At 46.0% G+C, this 19,680-nt stretch overlaps 1 protein-coding gene across 5 annotated transcripts in view; it reads right to left on the reverse strand.

Moving 5' to 3' along the window:
• DAAM2 (dishevelled associated activator of morphogenesis 2) overlaps positions 1 to 19,680 on the reverse strand; it is a 111,451-nt gene that overhangs the window by 32,731 nt on the left and 59,040 nt on the right. For all 5 annotated transcript variants that reach the window (XM_084753669.1, XM_084753665.1, XM_084753668.1 and 2 more), the window contains exons 2-8: positions 15,140 to 15,365; positions 12,271 to 12,360; positions 10,519 to 10,593; positions 9,950 to 10,044; positions 5,507 to 5,840; positions 4,442 to 4,552; positions 766 to 869 (exon numbers count right to left, since the gene is read on the reverse strand). In XM_084753669.1, the coding sequence (XP_084609795.1) occupies positions 766 to 869; positions 4,442 to 4,552; positions 5,507 to 5,840; positions 9,950 to 10,044; positions 10,519 to 10,593; positions 12,271 to 12,360; positions 15,140 to 15,307 (977 nt within the window). In that variant the 5' untranslated portion in view covers positions 15,308 to 15,365. The remainder of the gene's footprint in view (positions 1 to 765; positions 870 to 4,441; positions 4,553 to 5,506; positions 5,841 to 9,949; positions 10,045 to 10,518; positions 10,594 to 12,270; positions 12,361 to 15,139; positions 15,366 to 19,680) is intronic.

Here is a 19,680-nt window from a genome sequence, read left to right on the forward strand (position 1 = left end):
TGTGACATCTGTGTTATATGCCCATTTGGAGTTCAAAGGAAGATGTCAGTTCTCTGTTCCTTCTATCCCTCGACCATTTTCCCTTGAGCCAGGTCTCTCCCTGAACCTGGAGCAAGGCTGGTGGTGGCCAGAAAACCCCTGCAATCATTCCCTTCCCAAAATGTTGGTGTTTCAGGCCCCTGTGTAGCCATACTCTTTACATGGGTCCCAAGGATCTGAACTCAGTTCCTCTCGCTTGCACAGTAAGAACTTTTACCTGCTGAGTTATGCCCCCAGCCCTGCCATGCTGTCCTCTTAAACCCTAGTGTGATAAAGTGGCTTGCACCAGTGAGATAGAACCAGTGTGGCTCATGGGCAACACACAAGAACATGATCATGCATTTTACTCAGCAGGGAATTAAGGTATACATGTGAGGTGGGGCAGGAACATTTAGCATGCCTGCCCCCTCAAAACTAAGGCTGTCAGCAGACTCTCCCAGATGAAGTTGAAAACCAAAGGACACCCCCGCCTGTTTCTAGATTCCCCCAAAGGCAAGGCTACCTTGATTGAGGACCACACTGGGTTCACCTGTCTATAACATCAGGGATGAGCTAAGCAGGCCAGCATGGCTTCACCTGCCGTACACAGTGCTGATTGCTAAAACTAGGATGGGTGCGGTAGGTGGGCCCCAGGGGAAGAACACCCTTTTCTAAAGGCCTAGCCACCCCCATCAAGAGGAGCTGCCATCACAGGCTTGTGGTGGGTCTGGGTAGCTGAGGCCTTACTTGTCCAGGATGGCATTCTCATGTTGTCGGAGTTTGTCGATCACTGGCTGGATCCCCAGCATCAGGAACTCATACCGGAGATGCAGGCGGAATTCCAGGTTGTCCTGAGGGTCACCAAGGGAGGACCAGACTCAGCGGCTCATCTCATGTCCAAGAGAAACATGCATAGACTCTGCCAGCATCTACCTCAGCCACGGTCCCATGTCATGTTCTGCAGCCAACTTATTCAGAACCACTTCCAGGGACTTCCTTTGACCTTGCTATTTCTCTAAATCAAGCCTGCCAACAAGCCCCTGTCCAGCCTCCCACTTCACTCCCGGTCCCTGGTCAGTGTTTCTTTGGTCCCAAAGAGTAGTGCCATACAACAAAGCAGGGGCTTGCCTATGTCCCTGCTCCACTTCCTAGTTTTGTAGCCTTGGCAAAGCCTTTGCTTCCTCAAGTGTAAAACTGGCCTAATATTCACCTGGGGGTGGATGGTGTGAAGGTTTTAATGATAATGACCTCCGTAGGTACATATATTTGAACGATGCATCCACAGTTGGTGGAACTTTTTGGGAAGGACTGGGAGGTGTGGCTTTGTTGGAGAAGTTGTGTCACTGGGGTTGGGATTTGAGGTTTCAAAGCCCTACACCATTCCCAGTTAGCTCTCTCCGCCTCATGCTTGTGAATCCTATGTATGTCCTCAGCTTCCATGCTAATGCCATGCCTGCCTCATGCTGCGCTCCCCACCATGATGGGAAGCCCCCATTGAACTCTTAAGTAAGTTTCCTCGGTCAGGTGTCTCATCACAGGAATAAAAAAAGTAAGTAAGACAGAAATTAGTGCCAAGGAGTGGGCTATTTCTGTGACAGGTGTGACCATGGTATTTTTTGGAGGGAAGTGGAACACTTTGCGACTTTGAACTAGGAAAGCACTGACTGCTGTAAGTGGGGCTTAACAGGCCATCCTGGTTGAAGTTTGGAGGTCAATGGTTTTGTAAACAATGTGGACCATGGAGGCTCAGCTCAAGAAGTTTCAGAAGAGCACCATATTAGCAACTGGCTTAGAGACCATTCTTGTGATATTTTGGCAAAGAATGCAGCTGTTATTTCCCCTTACCCTAAGAATCTGCTGGATTGAAGGTTTTTGGACTAATTTCACTAACAGAGGAGATTTTAAGACAGCTTTTAATATCGACTGTCTCGTTATCACTGATCACTCTTATGCATGCCTACAATAAAAGAAAAGAGCAAGCGGTGCAAAAAAGAAATACAAAGTGGACAGTTTGGGGAGAAAAAAAGCACCAGGAAATTTAATGTTGGAGCCAAAGTTTGTGCTAAAAATAGTAAGGAGAACTATAATAAAAGGAGAGCCAGTGTTTGTGGTGCTAAAAGCATCAAGAAGGCAAACCTTACGCAACTGCAATGAGGGAGGGGGGCCAGGTTCTATTGCAAATAGGCAGCTTAACTTGGCACCATCACCATGTGGTTCTGAATGAGCTATGAAAGATGTAAGGGTAAAAGGGTGGTAGGGGTCTTCCTCCTCAGCTAAGGAAATCCCCCAAAGCTATGGGTGTATGAGAGATGCCCCTGCATGAGGGAGGCCCAGACAGGCCATTGTGTGAAGCTGTGAAAGAGAAGCTCCAATTGTCCTGGAGACCCCAGAGTGCTGGAGACCCCAGAATCCTGGATGCCTGCCAAAGAGAGATGTAGACCAAGCATGGGACCAGCCCAAAGAGAGAAGCGTGTTGTGCTCAGCAGCTGGAGGGAAGAGCATCTAATCCCTTTGGCACCTGATATGGTCCAGGATTTCCTCATTCTCCATTATTCTGTGCCTCTGTATGATGGAAGTATGTAATTTCCCTTTTGATTTTACAACTATTACACTAACCAAGGACAATACAAGTAGTAAACATCGAGCCTCTACTCTGATCTAGCCAATGGACAGGACATTCTCCACAGTTATGTGGAGAGCAGGGACTGACTCTGACATGAACTCTGGTGCCCCATATTTGACCACCTCCCCTTGATGGGGAGGCCTCATGGCCTTCAAAGAAAGAATAAGCAGGCTACCAAGATGAGACCTGATAGCCTATGACCATATAGTGGGGGAGGAGATCCCCCTTGGTCATAGACCTAAAGGAGGGGAATAGGGTAAAAGCGGAGGGAGGGAGGAACAGGAGGATACAAGTGATGGCATAACAATTTAGTTGTAATATGAATAAATTAATTAAATTTTAAAAAGAGTTACAATGAAGAGATTTTCTTGAATCTCAGAAAGGACCTTGGGCTTTTAAACAAACATTGAGACTGTGAAAGGCTATGGGGATTTTTGAAGTCGGACTAAATGCATTTTGCATTATTATATGGCCACAATCCTATGTGGAAATTTGGATGAGAATGACCCCCTGTGGACTCATGTATTTGAATGATTGGTCCCCAGTTAGCGAAACTGTTTGGAAAGGATTAGAGGGTGTGGCCTAGTTGTAGGTGTGTCACTGAGGATGAGCTTTGAGGTTTCAAAAATCTACACCATTCCCACTTAGCTCTCTTTCTTTCTCACCTGCTGATAAGTATATGAGTTTCAGCTTTTGTTTCTGTGCCCTGTGTACCTACCTATTGCAATGCTGCCCACGATGATGGTTATGGACTCTAACTTTCTGAAACTGTAAGCCTTTCTTCTATAATAAACTCTTTCTTCTATAATTTTCCTCAGTCATGATGCCTCATCACAGTAACAGAGAAGTAACCAAGATCTTCATATTCTTAACATTTGCCTAGCATAGTATGACTACCAGCAGATCAGGGCAAATGACAGTCATAAAGGGTTGATATTGACAAAGTTCCAAGATGTCACCATCTTAGGCATAGATTATTCCCTAGAATATCTGATGTAACTCAGGTAATGGGAATAGCGCACACACACATACAAAGGTATTCTGGTGAGAGGGAGGGAAATGGAGAGACAATTAATTAATTAATTAATTAATTAGCTAGCTAATTAATTAATTAATTTTTGGCCTTTTTGCTCTTTGGGTGGACCTGAATTGGAACAGCTGTTTGCTCTAGAAATTGAGACTTCAGCTGTTTTCAGGTTTTTCTAATGTTGCTGTCTAAAGGACTAGGGATCCCATTCTGTTCCTAGAGGAAGAGAAAACAGAAACCATACTTTCTAATCCTCCTAGAAAACCGTAACTAGCTAACCTAGAAAGAAGTCCACAAGTAGGTCTTTAGAAAGTTCTATAAAGGACCAAGAGTTTCTCTCCTCCCATAAAGAGCTTCCACCCCTCTGAGCCATCACCAGCCAGCCTCATTGGGGATTTGTGCCCAGCCCACAATGGACCATGCTACTGCTGATGGAAACTGCCCGGGGAATTCTTAGGCTTAGACAAAACCAAGAAGAATACAGTATGGGGCTCAAAGTCAGAATCAGTCCTCTACACTACTTTGAACCACCGCTAAGATAGATTTGGGTCCCATGCAGGCTGGGTCTTTGGGAGAGTGGAGTTAGACACCTACAAGCTATCCTTCTATGACTCCAGGTGAAGGACGCAAGAAGTTCTAAAGAAATCTGAGGTGACAATGGCAGCAGTGGTCATGTAAACCAGATGCCTCCATCCTTCTCACTGTCACTTGCCTAGAAAGCTCTCAGACTCACATAATACCCGAGGTCCAAGAATAAAAGGAAGGGGCCTCACCTCTCCAGCCCCCGCGTTGAGGACGGCGTTGATGAAGGACATGATGGCTGTCTTCAGGTTGACCTCATCCCTGTACCGGCCCAAGCTTCGATCCAGCTCATTCAGCAGAGTCTAATGGGAAGACAGGAACGGTTGGGGGAGGGGTCTCAGGATGCTACCAGAGAAACCTCTTCCCTGTACTACTGCCCCTCTGGCTACCTAGGAAGCCTCTCCTTTCTCTCTGTGTGATCACGTCTCTCCAGCTTATGGGGGGCCACCCCAGATCTCACCTACGCCTCTCCACAGCTCAGGCTCAGACCACCTGGCTTCCTGCTCAGCCTCCAGGGTTTGGATTCAACAGCTGCTTTCTGATTGTGCACCAGCCATTCCTGTCCAGCTCCCCAATCTCCTGAGTGCTACCTTTCATCCGCTTTGTATCTTCTGCAAAGGGTCAGGGGCCACTTTATGCACAGACTAATTGCTCGTTAGCAGTGTGTGATGCCACATCAACAGCCTGACTCATAACACACAGATTTTGCCATGCCGGATCAACTTCTGAGACCTGACATCAGTCGCTGTGCTAAGACACTTCAGACTTCCAGCCTACTTCATGTGGAATTCTCTGGTCAGGTCAGACAAAAGAAGGATGCTTAGCATGGCCCTGCATTGCCAGTTGTGGTCCCAGTGTCTACAAATTTAGCACTCACCCAGGCCTAAAATCTTGACCCAGCAATTCTACAATCCTCATCTGGATCCCTATCATGAGCCAGGAGCTGATCTCAGAGAGCCAGAGCTACAAATACATGAAGCAAACCAGTATCTCAGCCCCAGGGACCCACAGTCTGGTGAAGAGGACAAGTCTGTTTTGAAAGGCAGGCCACAGCTCTGAACGTACAATTGCTTGGGTCTTTTGTGGGAAGCCCTCTGGGTCCTAGTTCTCTTTCCTCCATGAGTGGACAGGCAGCTTCCAAGGTGTCCCTTCCCTCCAGTTTCCTTTATGCAGTTCTCATCTCTCTGGTCTTTACCCTGTGTCACCCCTTACACCCCGCAGGTGATGCCCCAACCCCCCTCCAGCCCATTGCCCACCTGGAAACGAGTGCGCTCAGCTGCGTACACCTGGTAGTGTAGCATGGCCTGCAGAACCTTCTTGTGGCCTCCGGGCACAAGGCATACGGCACCCAGGATCTCTAGCACCGCGACCTTAGTCTTGCTGTTCTCCGTGCGTAGGCTCTGTGCGATGGTGCTGATGGCCTCGGGCTGTGCCAGGACATGTGCCCGTCCCTGGGAGTTGTTCATCAGGGCCTTGATGCAGCCGATCAGAGACGTGTGGATGCGGCTCTCACAGGTGGTGTGGTCCATGCTCCGGAGGAAATTCAGCAGACAGGTCAAGCCTTCCAGCTCGATGAAGCGGGTCACAAACCTAAGCCAGACCCCAAAAGGACTTTGCTGATTTTTGTGTTCCACACATATTTTTACAGATAATGACCCAATATGTGCATCATTCACCATGCTCCGCCCACAGCAGCCTCCTGACTCATTCATGTACTTTATCCATAGGCCTGAAATCTCATCCTTGCAGAAGACTTAGATTTTTTAAAAAATTCTTTAAAGAACACGTGTGTGTGTGTGTGTGTGTGTGTGTGTGTGTGTGCGCGCGCGCGCACATGTGCACATACAGGTGCCTGAGAAGTCAGAAGAGGGCTGAACCACTGGAGTTAGAATTTAAGGTAGCTGTGAGCCACCTAGTGTGGACGCTAGGAGCAGAACTTTGACCCTCTGAAAGAGCAGGAAGTGCTTTTAACTGCTGAGCCATCTCTTTAGTCCCAGAGTGTTGAAAACACAGCATGAGGGTCCTTGTGCCCACAGATCTCCAGGAAAACCAGGAATGTTAAGCACACAGGATTGTTCTCTCAAAGGAATGGGTATGAAACCTGTTCTTCCATCCAGAGTTCTGGGAATTGGTAGTGATTAACAGCATGATGATCTTCATTATCTGCTGGGCCAGGCCATACCAAGTGCTTACAACCAGGACTGGAGCTATAGTAATGTAAATAATCCTTACAGCCAGGGGCTCCTCAGGCTCCCACAACCAGGACCAGAGGAGGCTAATAACCCAAATGACCTCTACACTATCTGTATGACCAAGACCAGGCCAGATCCCTCCCTAGGCCCTAAAGCTAGTACCGGTGGCCTATCTCTAGAATCCATCTTCTTGGAAGAAGTGACATGTGCCCTGAGTTGAAATGCTATATAATTACACTTCCCTGTGCATTGGGAATTGTATTACACCAGGGAATTTGTTTTCCAAATTATACTACTGTGTTTAAATTTGTTGGGCATAAACTGTCTGGCATCAGACTCTCCTGAAGTTTTGATCCAGGTTAACAAAGTCAATTTGAAGCCAGGCATGGTGGTGCACACCTTTAATCCTAGCACTTGGGAGGCAGAGGCAGGCGGATCACTGTGAGTTCAAGGCCAGCCTGGTCTACAAAGTGAGTCTAGGACAGCCAAGGCTAACACAGAGAAACTCTGTCTCGAAAAAACCAAAACCAAAACCCAAAAAACAAAAACAAACCAAAAACCCCAAAAAACCAAAGTCAATACAAACAAAGTTTTCATTCTCACAAAGGTTTCATTCATTCTCTCAAAGGTTCATTTCCCTGCGTGCCTACACCTCCAAGGAGGCCCCCTCACCAGAAGATTTACATTGTATTTGTGTTTTATTTGTGGGGTGTGTGTGTGTGTGTTCTTGTGTTTGTACACACACACACCTATGTGTGCTGGAGGTAGAGGTGCGATGTTAATGTCAGGTGTCCTCCTCTGTGGTTCTCTACTCTGTTTCTTGGGACAGGGTCTCTCAGTGTATCTGGACCTTGCCAATTCAGGTAGCCTGGCTGGCCAGCAAGCTCCAGGGTACCATTTGTCTCTGCCTCTAGGCACCGAGGTTACTGGTGTATGGCTTTTAAGTGGGTGGTAGAGATCTGAACTCGGGTCCTCGTGCTTGTGCATCAAGGACTTCACCCTCTGAGTCATTTCCGCAGCCCTGCTGTTTGCAGTTTAGATACTGTATACTATGGCAGCATCTCCCCCAAAAGCTCGTGTGTTAAAAGTTTGATCCTTAATTGCTAAAGCTAGTTTTGGAAGTTCTAGAAACATTAGGGGCTGGGGACTGGCTGGAAAAAGTATATCACCGAGGTTGTGCCTCAGAAGGGTACAAAGTCCTTTCTCCCTTCAGTTGCTTTTCTCAGATACTTGGTCTTAGTGATAGAAAGATAATTCACACACTGAATTTGCATACCACTGATTGTCATTTGCATAGCTAAGATGAAGGGATGGGTGAAACATGATTATAATCAATAATTGTGGGCCAACCTGAAGACTCATCTCTAAATTAGACTGGGCATTGGGAGAATTGTGGACAGCTGACAAGGAAACAGTTCAGCATGGAGGGGCCATGTAGGATCAGAGCCAAGGGACCAGGGCTGGAAAGCTCCCTTTCAGGAGACCCCATGGAAACAGCAGTTATCTTGATGCCTTGCAAGCATTTACAAGCTTTCAGCCCAATCACTGTCCTCCTCCTCCTCCTTTTTGTTTGTTTTTCGAGACAGGGTTTCTCTGTGTAGCCTTGGCTATCCTGGACTCACTTTGTAGACCAGACTGGCCTCGAATCCACAACGATCCACCTGTCTCTGCCTCTTGAGTGTTGGGATTAAATGTGTGTGCACCACCACGCCCAGCTAGCCCAATCTGCATTCCCATAAAGAGCCTCTGGGAAGCACGCAGGGTCCAAAGACCTCTATGGGGAAAGAGAATTACGCTTCGTCTTGGACAATCTCTAACTGAAAATTAGCATTCCATCAATGACGAATGTGAGCTACCAACCACAGAACTGTTAGCAGAATCAGAGAATTTGCCACCCAAGTAAATCACCCGCTATTTTCATATCAAATTATATAGCTGTTGCAGATATCTTAAAATATCATTTTCACCCATCGGTACTTCAAGATTATAGTGCTTATCACACCCGCTGCCAGCTCTCTCTGTTCAAGCGTTAAAAAGCACACTTACTGGTATCTCCTCCATTTTTTAATATTTGTGAGCCTATTTTAATTGAATCAGCTTATTCTTCAATTCTGTTTGTTTGTCTATTTTGTGTTGTTATTTAAAATTATTACTCCCAGAAAGCAAGATTAGCCTTTATCTCAGTGTCTGTGTGTGAAACATCTTTGGCAATACATAAAAAAAATAAGATGCAAAGACCTTAATTTAGTAGCATAATTAATGATCTGAGAAAATGGTCATGAATTGAGTTCAGAATCACTACTTATAATTAATATGTAAATGTATCTCTGTGAATTTTATGTTGGGTAAATATCAACAGAATATTCTCTCAATTTAAGTTAACTATATATTTTTATTTCCCCCTATTTTATGCTTGTCTGCATTCACAAAATTTCTACAATGATGTCATGCAATTCTTAAAATCATTATTTTAGTCAGGGGAATTAAAATAAACTTTTGATTATATACCATTATATACTATCTTCACTGTGCACCATGGCCATACACTCAAGAACATACCTAATGAGAAGAACATATGTAATAACAACATGTAAGGAAATAATTGGGTAATTAGTGGTGTATACCAATTATTCTTTTGAGTATCATTTATTTAATCACAAGTCTATATAATTTAAAATGCAATCAAAGATAGGCTTAATGACTCATTCGCAAGCTTGCTGAGAATTTAACAGTAGGCTTTTCCAATGTTAGAAGCCACTTCAAGCACGCCACTGGGAGGAGTCAAAAGCAAGGATGTCTTGTGGCTCTTGGCTGCCTTTGATGTATTCCTGTGGCCATTGGGACACCCATCTGTCCCTTTCCTTCCTGCTTGACTCTCACTTTAGATGGCTAGAGCATATGAAAAGCCTCCACATCGCCCCCTAGTGCGTGGAGGATTTCATTTCTTTTTTAAATAAGATTTATTTATTTATTATTATGTATACAGTGCCCTGCCTGCATGTACACCTGCAGGCCAGAAGAGGGCATCAGATCACATTACAGATGGTTGTGAACCACCACGTGGTTGCTGGGAATTGAACTCAAGACCTTTGGAAGAGCAGACAGTACTCTTAACCACTGAACCATCTCTCTAGCCCCCACGTAGAGGATTTCTCAACCCATGCTCTCCCCCTTCCTTGCTGAGCTTCACTCTGCTCATTCTTTCTCAGAAAGTCCTTCATTATACACCACCTGCCCTCAAGTCCTTTTTTTCAGAGTGCCTCAGGACCCAAGGCATGTCCACTTTCCCACATAATCTCCCTTCCTGTCCACAGCCTTCCAGCACCCCAGGAGAGAAATGAGGACTGGGAAGCAAAGACGATAAGTGGACTCTTTTGGAATTCTGCAAGTGACCTTGTCCAATAGGACAGCCATGGCGCAGAACATTATGCATGGCTTCAGGATGACAGAGCCACTTGGCTAGGGCATAGGAGGAAGGAAGTGATTAGGGGGGACAGTCCAAGTCACCTCATGGGCTGTGTCCGGAGGGCTGTCTTCAGGTCTTCCACAACTTGGTTCCTTGTGTCCGTTTCCTCCTCATCAAACTCATACAGGTTCTGCATCTGAGGCCCACACGTAAAGAGAGTAGACATCAGACTGAGCTGCTTGTCTTCCAGGCCTCTGAATCCCAGGGCAGCTGTGACTGGGAGAGCATCCTTGCCTTGGGAAGGGCGAGGACTCAGAGAATGTTTTGCTATGACAGTCAGACTCTGAGAGGAACCCATGTTCTGGTCTGTCACTTAACTTTCTGTGTCTAGGAAATAGAGGGAATTACTGGCCCAGCCTGTTTCCCAAGATGTGCGATGTCCAACTGGGTTAATATGCATTCAACTAGTTAAGGGGACTCTGAGGTCCAAGGAGATGGATTGGGTAAGATTTCAAATTACTAGAAAACTGCTGAGCCTTAGTGTGTGTGGAACTGGAGAGCAGGAAAGATGATTTGGTATTGGGGGAACCACTGCATTCCAAGACCTGGGTGGGGGCAGGGGGAGGGCGGGGCGGCAGACAGGCAAAGCCAGAGCAGAATGGATGCTTACCGCGGCCATGGAGTTGATACGGTCGATGTAATAGTCTGGCCAGCTGGTCGCCAGCTTGTTGGGGTCCTCCTGCTCCTGGAACAAGATTGATGGATTTAGGTGTGTTCAACCTGTGGCTCTTGGGCTGCATGTTCTTAGGATAGCTACAACTGTGCCCCCAATACATTAGTAGAGGGCAGTGTTGTGCCACAGTGTCAAAGGGTTGGATACTTCAGGATGAGCAGATTCATAGGCTAAGACCAAAGCATTGTTTGAAGTCTTTAGGGACCGGGAACAAGGTCAATCTATGAAAATTGCATCTCTTCCCCATGTTTCTGCCTTTCTTTTTTTTTTCAAGTGAAATATTGACAATGAATGCAGATATGTATGACCACCAATGGAGGGTAGAGACTGTGCAGGGGTCATTTTCAATGGACTACATGTACAAACTCCTGCCTCCCCTATTCTGCTTATAGTTAGTAAAACACTGATTGCTGAACATCATATAAATTTATATTTTATGTCTTCCATTTGTGTGTGTGTGTATGTATGTGCATGTTTATGAGAGTACAGGTGCACAAGTATGTATAAATGCACATGTATATGTATACACATAGACGAAGGCCTGAGCACAACCCTGGGTATTGTATCTCAGGCACTGGCCACCTTGTTTTTGAAACCAGATCTCTCCCTGGCCTGGAGATCATCAAGCAGTTTAGAATAGCAAGCCAGCAAGTCCCTGGTGATTCCACCTGTCTCTGCCAACACTGGGGTTATGAATGTGCTGACCACCACACATGTTTTTTTTTGAACCTACATTCTGTGTCTCAAACACAGCTGCTCACACTTATGTCCTTCACCAATGGGCTATCAACCCATTGTGTTTTCTTTAATTTTTAAAAAATCTTTTCATTATCTGGTATAGTGGTTTGGATAATGTCCCCCGTACATTTATGCATTTACACACTTGGTTCCCAAGCAGGGTTTTCATGGCACTCTTAGGACTTGGAGCTTTGCCAGTATGCTGGGAAGCAGGCAGAAGAAGGGACGTGACACCCCTCATCTTTGCATCACACTGAGCCTGACCTATCCCAATAATCTGGCAGGTGCCCGTCTCGTGGATTTCTGGCTAATCCTAATTCTCAGAGGGTAATCCCAAGAGAATACGGATGCTTTTACTGCCATTTTTTGTTTGTTTAGTTGTCTGCCTGTTTCACTGGTTGTGTGTATGTGTGTATGCATGTGTGTGTTTTATTTGTATGTGCATGTATGCAGGTGTATGTGTGTGAAATGTTAATGTATGAATGTACGCATGTGTGCATGCACATAGAGAAACCAGAGGACAACTTCACATGATATTCCTCAGGAGCCAGTCACCCTATTTTTTGAGACAAGGGTTCTCATTGGAACCTGGGGCTCACCAACTCAGCCAAGCTCCTTATCCCAAGAAGCCCCTCCTAACACCACCTCCCCAAGACTGGGATTACAAGCATGCATCAACAATTTGGTTTTTTTATATGGTTTCTGGGATTTGAACTCAGGTCTTCAAGCTTGCTTAGCAAGCACTTTACTGACTAATCTCTCTTCCAAGCCCATTGTTTTTCTTTAGTGTTTCCCTTCAAGAGGCAAGCTACATAGATGCTGGTACCCAACACTATCTCTTAAATGAATTTAAAAAAGAAAGAGTGAATCAATAAAGAATTAAGCATTAGAGCTGCCCCTTCTGGGGACCCCGAGTTGGAGCAGGAGGGGTTGAGAGAAAGAGAGAGTCACCTTCTTCTTGCTGCAGTAGATCTGCCATTTCTTCTCTGGTGGTAGTGCAAACACAGCCTCCCGGTTTTTGTCTGTGAGGTCCAATTCATCCTACAAAGACAAGAAGAATTATGCCTAAATACAAAGCTCCACAGAAGATTACAACAGTCCCCCACTGCCCCTCAGCCTAGGATCTTTGTGTCAGAGAGTACCACACACACCACAGGCATTTCTCGTTCTGCTAGAAGCAGAGCTCCAAACCCTGGCCTCAACCAAGTCCAGTTTCTACCCCATGCCCCTTTGTTTCCTGACCACACATTGTCTTTGCAAATCTCCTTCCTGCTCCATGCCACCCTCTTCACACTCTTCTGCTTTGCTTTGCTCTCCCCTCATCCGGTGTCTGCTTGCTTGTCTGTACAAAGTCTGCTAACTCCTTCAGTTAAGGCCTGACAATGAAAGCCTTGCTCCATTAGAGCTGTCTTTCCTCTCTCTCAGATCTTCCCATCCTTCTGCCTGCCTACTGAGTCTCTCCTCTGACCTTTCCTGGATCCATCAGGCTTAGCATGGGCTGGGGAAGCTGGCAAGGGCCAGAGGCTGAGCAGCCGAAATGTTACACCATCCCAAAGGAAGCATTGACATTGACCTGAAGCCTTTCCACCTATAGGACAGCGGGTGAGGCTGTGCAAGGGTCAGGGCTCCACCAAAGTGGGGTATGTTTTCTGAGGAGCAAGCCTCTGAGGGTGTCATATGTTGGGGTCATGCTCTTGGTAACTTGGCTGACTTTGTAGGCTTAGCTGTGATGGGTGACTTCTAAAGAGCTATTTTGTTTTGTTTGTTTTGTTTGATGTGTGTGTGTGTGTGTGTGTGTGTGTGTGTGTGTGTGTGTGTGTGTGTGTGTGTGTTTGTACTCATACAAATGGACCAAAGCACATCCTTGAATGTTGTCCCTTAGGGGCTGTCTACCTTGTTTTGTTCCTGAGACAAAGTTCCTCCCTTGGCTGGACATCACTGAGCTGGCTTTGTTGGAGAGCAAGCAAGCCCCAGAGATCTATCTGTCTCTGCCTCCCTAGTGCTGGGCTCATAAGTGCAGGTTATCTGCCAACTTTTTTCTTTTAGATGGGTGCTCTGGCCTCAAACTCAGGTCCTTACACTTCTGGGATAAGCACTCTACCAAGTGTACAATTTCCAAAGCCCTTGTTTAATTTTGTTTTGAGACAAGCTGACTTTATAGGGCAAGCTGGCATAGAACTTACTAGGGAATACAGACTTGCTTTAAATTATAACCCCCTCTCATGCCCCAGAGCTCTCTTTTTGAAGTTTCTTTACTATGTAGCTTACGAGCTATTTCAAGGATAATCAACAAAATGGTTAAAAAGCCATGTGTGAAACATAACATGTTTTTCAACTCAATTGTAAGCTAATCTGGTTTGTGTATGTGGTACTGGGATTGAACAGGTAAGTGCCCTATCCCTGAGCCATAGCCACAGCCCCCACCATGAGATTTTAAAAACCAAAAGCAAAACACATTAAGGCCACAAAGTATAATATTAATCTTTATATTTTCAAGTGTGATAAACAGTAAAAGTTATATCTACAGGAAGTATAAAACTCTTTATATTTATACTATTTCTTTGTATTTTTAATCAAGAGAGAACTTTAAAAAGTGTGTGTGTGTGTGTGTGTGTGCACTCATAAGTGCAGAAGAAGTCATTAGATCCCCTGGTGCTGAAATAACAGGCAGTTGCAAACTACCCTATGGTGCTGGGGACTAAACTCTGTAAGAGCAGCAAACACTCTTAGCCACTGAGACATCTCTCCATCCCTAAGACCTTAGAGGTAACATTCAAGACTCCTTCCCTAGGTCAGAACTATTAAGTAGAAATGAAACGGGAATGGCATATTTTAAAATGTTCTAGTCATACTAAAAATATCAAAGAGAAAGAGTAGGTGAAATTAATTTTAATATTACATTTATTTCAACTAATATACCTAAAATATGATCATTTCAACATGTAATAAATGTAAAAAAAAAAGATCAGAAAGATTTTACATTTTTTCCTTTCCTCTTTCTTTCTTTCTTTTTTCAGAGCCTGTCTTGTAGGTCAGACCTGTCTGGGATTCAGGATGTAGCCAATGACCTTGAACTCCTGCCTCCACTTCCCAAGTGCACATCTGGCTCACTATTTCTTCCAGACTAAGTCTTCAAAACTCCATGTGTATGACCACCCACTCTCTGTCCTCCTGGGGGTGGTCAGCAGCTCAGCTCAGCTCCGCTCAGGTGGCCAGCAGCTGTCACTGACAGCACAGACCACAGTGTTTAAAAACACTGCTCATCAGCTTGCCTGCCTTTGAAATGCAACATGTCTGCAGATTTAGTGACAAAGAGAAACTCTTTCATCAACCCATTCTCCACATAGCCCAGGAGCTAGTCTCCTTAGATCCAAGCCAAGTCCTAAGCAGGAACCAGACATCTCTGCCTCCATGTTTCTAGTTACTCGTGTTCCAAGGCTCTCAGAGGCCCCTGTAGACCCTATTTTCTGCTTGCTTCTGAAATTCAAGGGCCCCCTGGAAACCCCAGAAGTCAACTGAGAGAACGTTATCAAGAGTTCCCAGTGTCTCTTTTCATAACCTGACCCTTTCTAATGGCAGCTGGGCTAGTCCAACACGAGATGGTCCAGAACCAAAGGCAGATGCTTTGTTCTCGGGACCATTTCATGATGTCTCTCAGCGAGGGTCTGTCTCCTCTACAGGGAAGGTGCTTTGGGAGCCTACCTCGTCCCTAAAAAGAACTCTGTGGACAGGAAAACTCCTCTCCTCTCCTCTGCCCATCTCTGCTTGTCTGTCCACCCATTTTCCCATCAGTACCCTCCCAAACCCTTCCCTCACTGACCACCAGCTCGGCAAAGCGGACGTTGAGCTCCTCTGGGTTCGGCATGGGACCGGAGAACTCCAGATACTGCAATGGGTGGCTGTCCCGGAGGTCGATCTCAGGGAGGTCACTGCCTCCAAAGCAGCAAAGGAAGCCCAGGCCATGGTGGTTCCTCTTGCGGAGGGCCATGGTCACTGCAAGCTGGGGTGGTCAGCAGGCAGGTGCCTTAGGTCCTCATTGGCACAATCTAGGTAACAGGACAGAGAGAATAGGTGGTCATGAGAAAGAGGCAGATGTGTATGACCAGAAGTCACTCTACCTTCAGAACTCTCATCACCAAGACTGTTGAGGGCCATCAGCTCAATATTAAAGGCCTGTCCCGTGTCTCCCAGACTCTCTCCTTCTTTCAGCCCCTTTCAATAGTTATTCAACTGCCCTCATTAGGCTTGCAGTGTCTCCTGCCATGGACACTTCTCCATCCCCTCTCTGCCCCTGGAGAAGTGAAGAGGACAGTAGGCACACGTGTGATCTTCCGGTGGCTGGGGATGGAGCTTATCTGATGCTTTCCATCCCTATGGCAAGACTAGCTTAGGAATTCTCTGGCCCCCATAATCAACATCCACCAAAGTCCATTGATTGGATTTGTTTCATGGTCTGTGAGTCATGGTTTTAAAGGCATAAGAAGGTGGAGGTTGGGAGTCAGGTGTTAGGAGGAACTCTGAGTTGATTATAGGGCACAGCTCTTGATTCATTGGCCTGCAGAGAGGGAGAAGAGGGAATGAGCCTTGTCAGCTTTTTCCCACTCTTTTGTATCAGGCATTTCAAGAAGCATCAAATAACCATAAGACAATGTCATCCCCCACCCCCAAATCTGGCTTGGAGGAGGCCAGAGTCCTCAGCAAGAGAAGAGCTGGGAGAGTAAACCCCAAGTCAGACGAGGCTGCCCTTTGGGATGGTGTTGAACATATTTGGGGAAATCTGGCCAGATGTGCTTTTCATGCCCACCAAGAGGAAGGGATAGGTAGGAACCAAACGCCTTAACTCATTGGCTCGCCACTGAGGAAGCCTCACCCAGTAATGCCAGCTGGACCAAGAGCACTGGCCCCTACCATGGTTGCCATGGCTACACCTATGGTTGCCATAGATACCCCTGATTAAACCATAGGAACACAGACCTCTTCAGGGCAGTTCCATGCTTCACCCCTGATTCCTAACATACTCCAGGTGGCCTGAGTGGGTTTAACAAGAAGACTAAGATTTGCATACAAAATATTGCCCAGATCATCTTCCCACCCCTTACACATAGAGCTTCATTTCTAAATATAAGATTTGCGTGTGTGTGTGTGTGTGTGTGTGTGTGTGTGTGTGTGTGTGTACATGCCATGATGCACATGTAGAAGCCAGGGGAACACACATGGGAGTCAGTTCTCTCAGGCGTGTGCAATCACCTTCCCCTGCTGAGCCATTTTGCCCTTCTTTTTATCTAATTTAGTGGGGGTTTGTTAGAATACTTTAGAGTCTTGGTATTTAGCTGTTTCTCCTAGACCTAGATTATTAGTACATGAGGATGAACCCATGGCTGTCACTACTGCACTGCTGGACACACTGACAGGGACAAGCAATTAAATCCCAATGACGTGACAGCCACATCTTTGATGCCTGTGCACTCTTCCCCCACACTTGGGGCCATGCCATAAGCTAGTGACTCCCTTTGCTATGCAGCAATGTGAGAATTTTTGCTCAGACCCTGTGAAACTGAATCTATACTAACCTCAAAGCATTCCTTTGAAGCAGGCTTTAGAATCTTACAGAGAAGTAAACAAGATAATCATGGCACATGTGAACCCTAGAACCTTCTAGAGAATAGCACTTTACTCTCAGACTTCCAACAATTTAGCTAATAGCTATGAAACTTTATGCCAGCTCTCATTAAGTTACAAGCCATTTTAATTGCCATTCTAGAACCTTTTTAAAAATGATTCCATTTTTATCTTTCTTTATAAATCTTGTGATATGCTTTTTAATAGGTTCAAATGGAGCCTTAAATAAAACAGTCTACAAGAGCTGTGTGACACTGGTCCTTTTCTTGATTAAACACTGGCTGTCGTGCATATTTGAGGCACCTTGAAGACAGAGGCTGTATCCCCTGCCTCTCTGCTGACCTTTATTTCTATAGTAATAGAAGACTTGTACTTAGATGATGCTCAATCCATAGATCTAAATCAACTTAGAAATTACTTATGTTTGCAGAAAATGAAGGTAGAAAGGCTCTTTATTAAGGAGCCTGGAAATACCAATTGCAATTGCTCAGACCTGGCAGTTGACAGGCAATCAGGAAGCTTTTCGATGAATAAGAAGAAAGTTGTAGGTACTGGCCTGGGGGAGCCACTATGCTGGGCCATGGTGGCAAAGACGTCAGATGAGCAAGGAGGGCTATCAGGGGATTTCCCATGGGATTCGGCAACTGACACCGAGATGGATGAGCCTTGTTACTCTTTCATTGCTGAGACAAAATGCCCGACCAAAGTTACTTCAGGAAGTTTCCTGGTATCATCCCCTCATAGTAGAAAGACATGGAAGCAGAAATGCGAGGCAGTTGGTGACATCACACCTCTTGTCAGTCATGGGGGAGGGAGCTATGAATTCTAGCACACAGCTGTTTCCTTCTTTTTAATGCAGCCTGGGACTACAGCTTGCAGAACAGAGGTGTGTCTTCCCATCCCAGTGGGCCCACCCCAGTTGCTCCCTCATAGACAGGCCCAGAGATTTGACTCTTTGCTCAGTCTAGATTATGTCAAGTTGGCAGGCAATATTAAGAAGCCTAGTGGGTGAGACGAGGCCCTAGTGTCCGGGTGTCAGGCTTTGTCAGGCTCCAAATCTAAAGGCAGATGGGGTTGAGGGTAACCACAAAGAATACAAAGCTAGTCTCCTTTGTTTCATCTGCCTCGTGAATGCAAAGGGAGCTGGTGAGCAAGACAGCCCTGGGTTGAATGCAGGCTCATAAAGAAGCTTCCAGGGGCTGAGGCAATGAGGCTAGGCTTGTAGCATGATAAAACTCTAGAAGGGTCAGACTGCTGTCTAGGAGGACTTGTGGTCCCTTGTTCTTGCCTTTATCCCTTCACCTTCCTGCAGCCTGAATCTTGCTCAACCTTCTCTGCTCTTTCGCTCTCCCAAGACCCTGCCAATTCAGGGATGTGGGCCAGCATGACCCACCCTGGTACAGGGCTATACCAGCTGCTCACAGCCATTACTATTGCAGTTGCCCAGCATCCTTGTGACACCCATTATCATATGTGACATTTCCTCCCAGTGTGCGCAGCTAGGTCCAGTGACTGCTCACCCCTCTGCCCATCTGTTTTCTTAGCTTTAGCCTCTTGCTGGCAGAGCAAGGAGGAGAGGCTTGAGCCTCAGCTTTGCCTCCTGACTTTGCCTACTTGGCTGTGGTGACCTTAGAGATATCTCCTAGCCAGGAGCCCATGTGCCTCATCTCAGACACTGGCATAGTCATGTCTTCTGGCAGGGGTGGCGGGGTGGGGTGGGGGGTCTCTTTCTGGAGTGAACAAGGCTATAGATGTAAAATGCCAGGAGCCCCTGGGTGCTCAGTAGGTGGAGACCAACATGATTGCTGGGCTTCTATCTCACAGTTACCACAGATGAAGACTGTCTCTTCCCAGAAGCACATTCCTTCAGGGGGCCCCTGGGGATGCTTAGGCCCAGGCTTAGAACAATTGCCTGGCAGAATTCAGGAGTCACCCAGCTTTATCTTTAGAAATAGAGAAATCAAGACAGAGGAATTGGTCTTTTCCTGCACTCGGAACTTAATAGTTAGAAAAGTAAACAAAGAGATGGCGGGGGCTAGGGGTGACAGATAGGCCAATTCCTGAATTGGTCATTACATAAGATGGACATGTGTTAACGCATGGTCTTGTACTCCACAGGTATACGTAATGATTATGCATTAATTAAAACCAAGGCTGGAGTCTGGGGAGATGGTAAAGTTCTTGCCTTCCAAGTATGAAGACCTGACTTCAATCCCCAGAATCCATGTGAAACAATTCCAGACTTAGTTGTCCGTGTGACCCGAGAGCTGGGAGCTTGGGGAACAGGAGGATCACTAGGGCTTGTTGGTGTGTTGGCCAGCCAACATATCCTATTCAGTAGATTCCAGCCCAGTGAAAAACTTTATGTCCAGAAAAGATATGAAGGTGGATGAGCAATACCTGAGTTTGTCTTCTGGCTTACACACACTTACACACACACACACACACACACACACACACACACACACACACACACACACACCAAATATAGGGCTGGGAATATAGCTAGGTGCTAGAATGCTTGCCTAGCATGCAAGAAATTCTAGGTTTAATTCCCAACACTGCACACCAATCAGTCAGTCAATCAATCAAAGTTTAAAAAGAAAAAGAGAGCAAAGCAGAAACCAGTGACTGGCTGTGGACAGGGATTGGGGAGCTGAGGTCGCCAGAACGGAAAGTCCTTATAAAGCTCTTTTAAGAATAGGAACAGAATTAAGAAGCCACAAGGAAAAGCAGGAAGCA

This window comes from Acomys minous (genome assembly GCF_964271855.1).
Source record: "Acomys minous genome assembly, chromosome: 13".
In the NCBI taxonomy this organism is placed as follows: Eukaryota; Metazoa; Chordata; class Mammalia; order Rodentia; family Muridae; genus Acomys; species Acomys minous.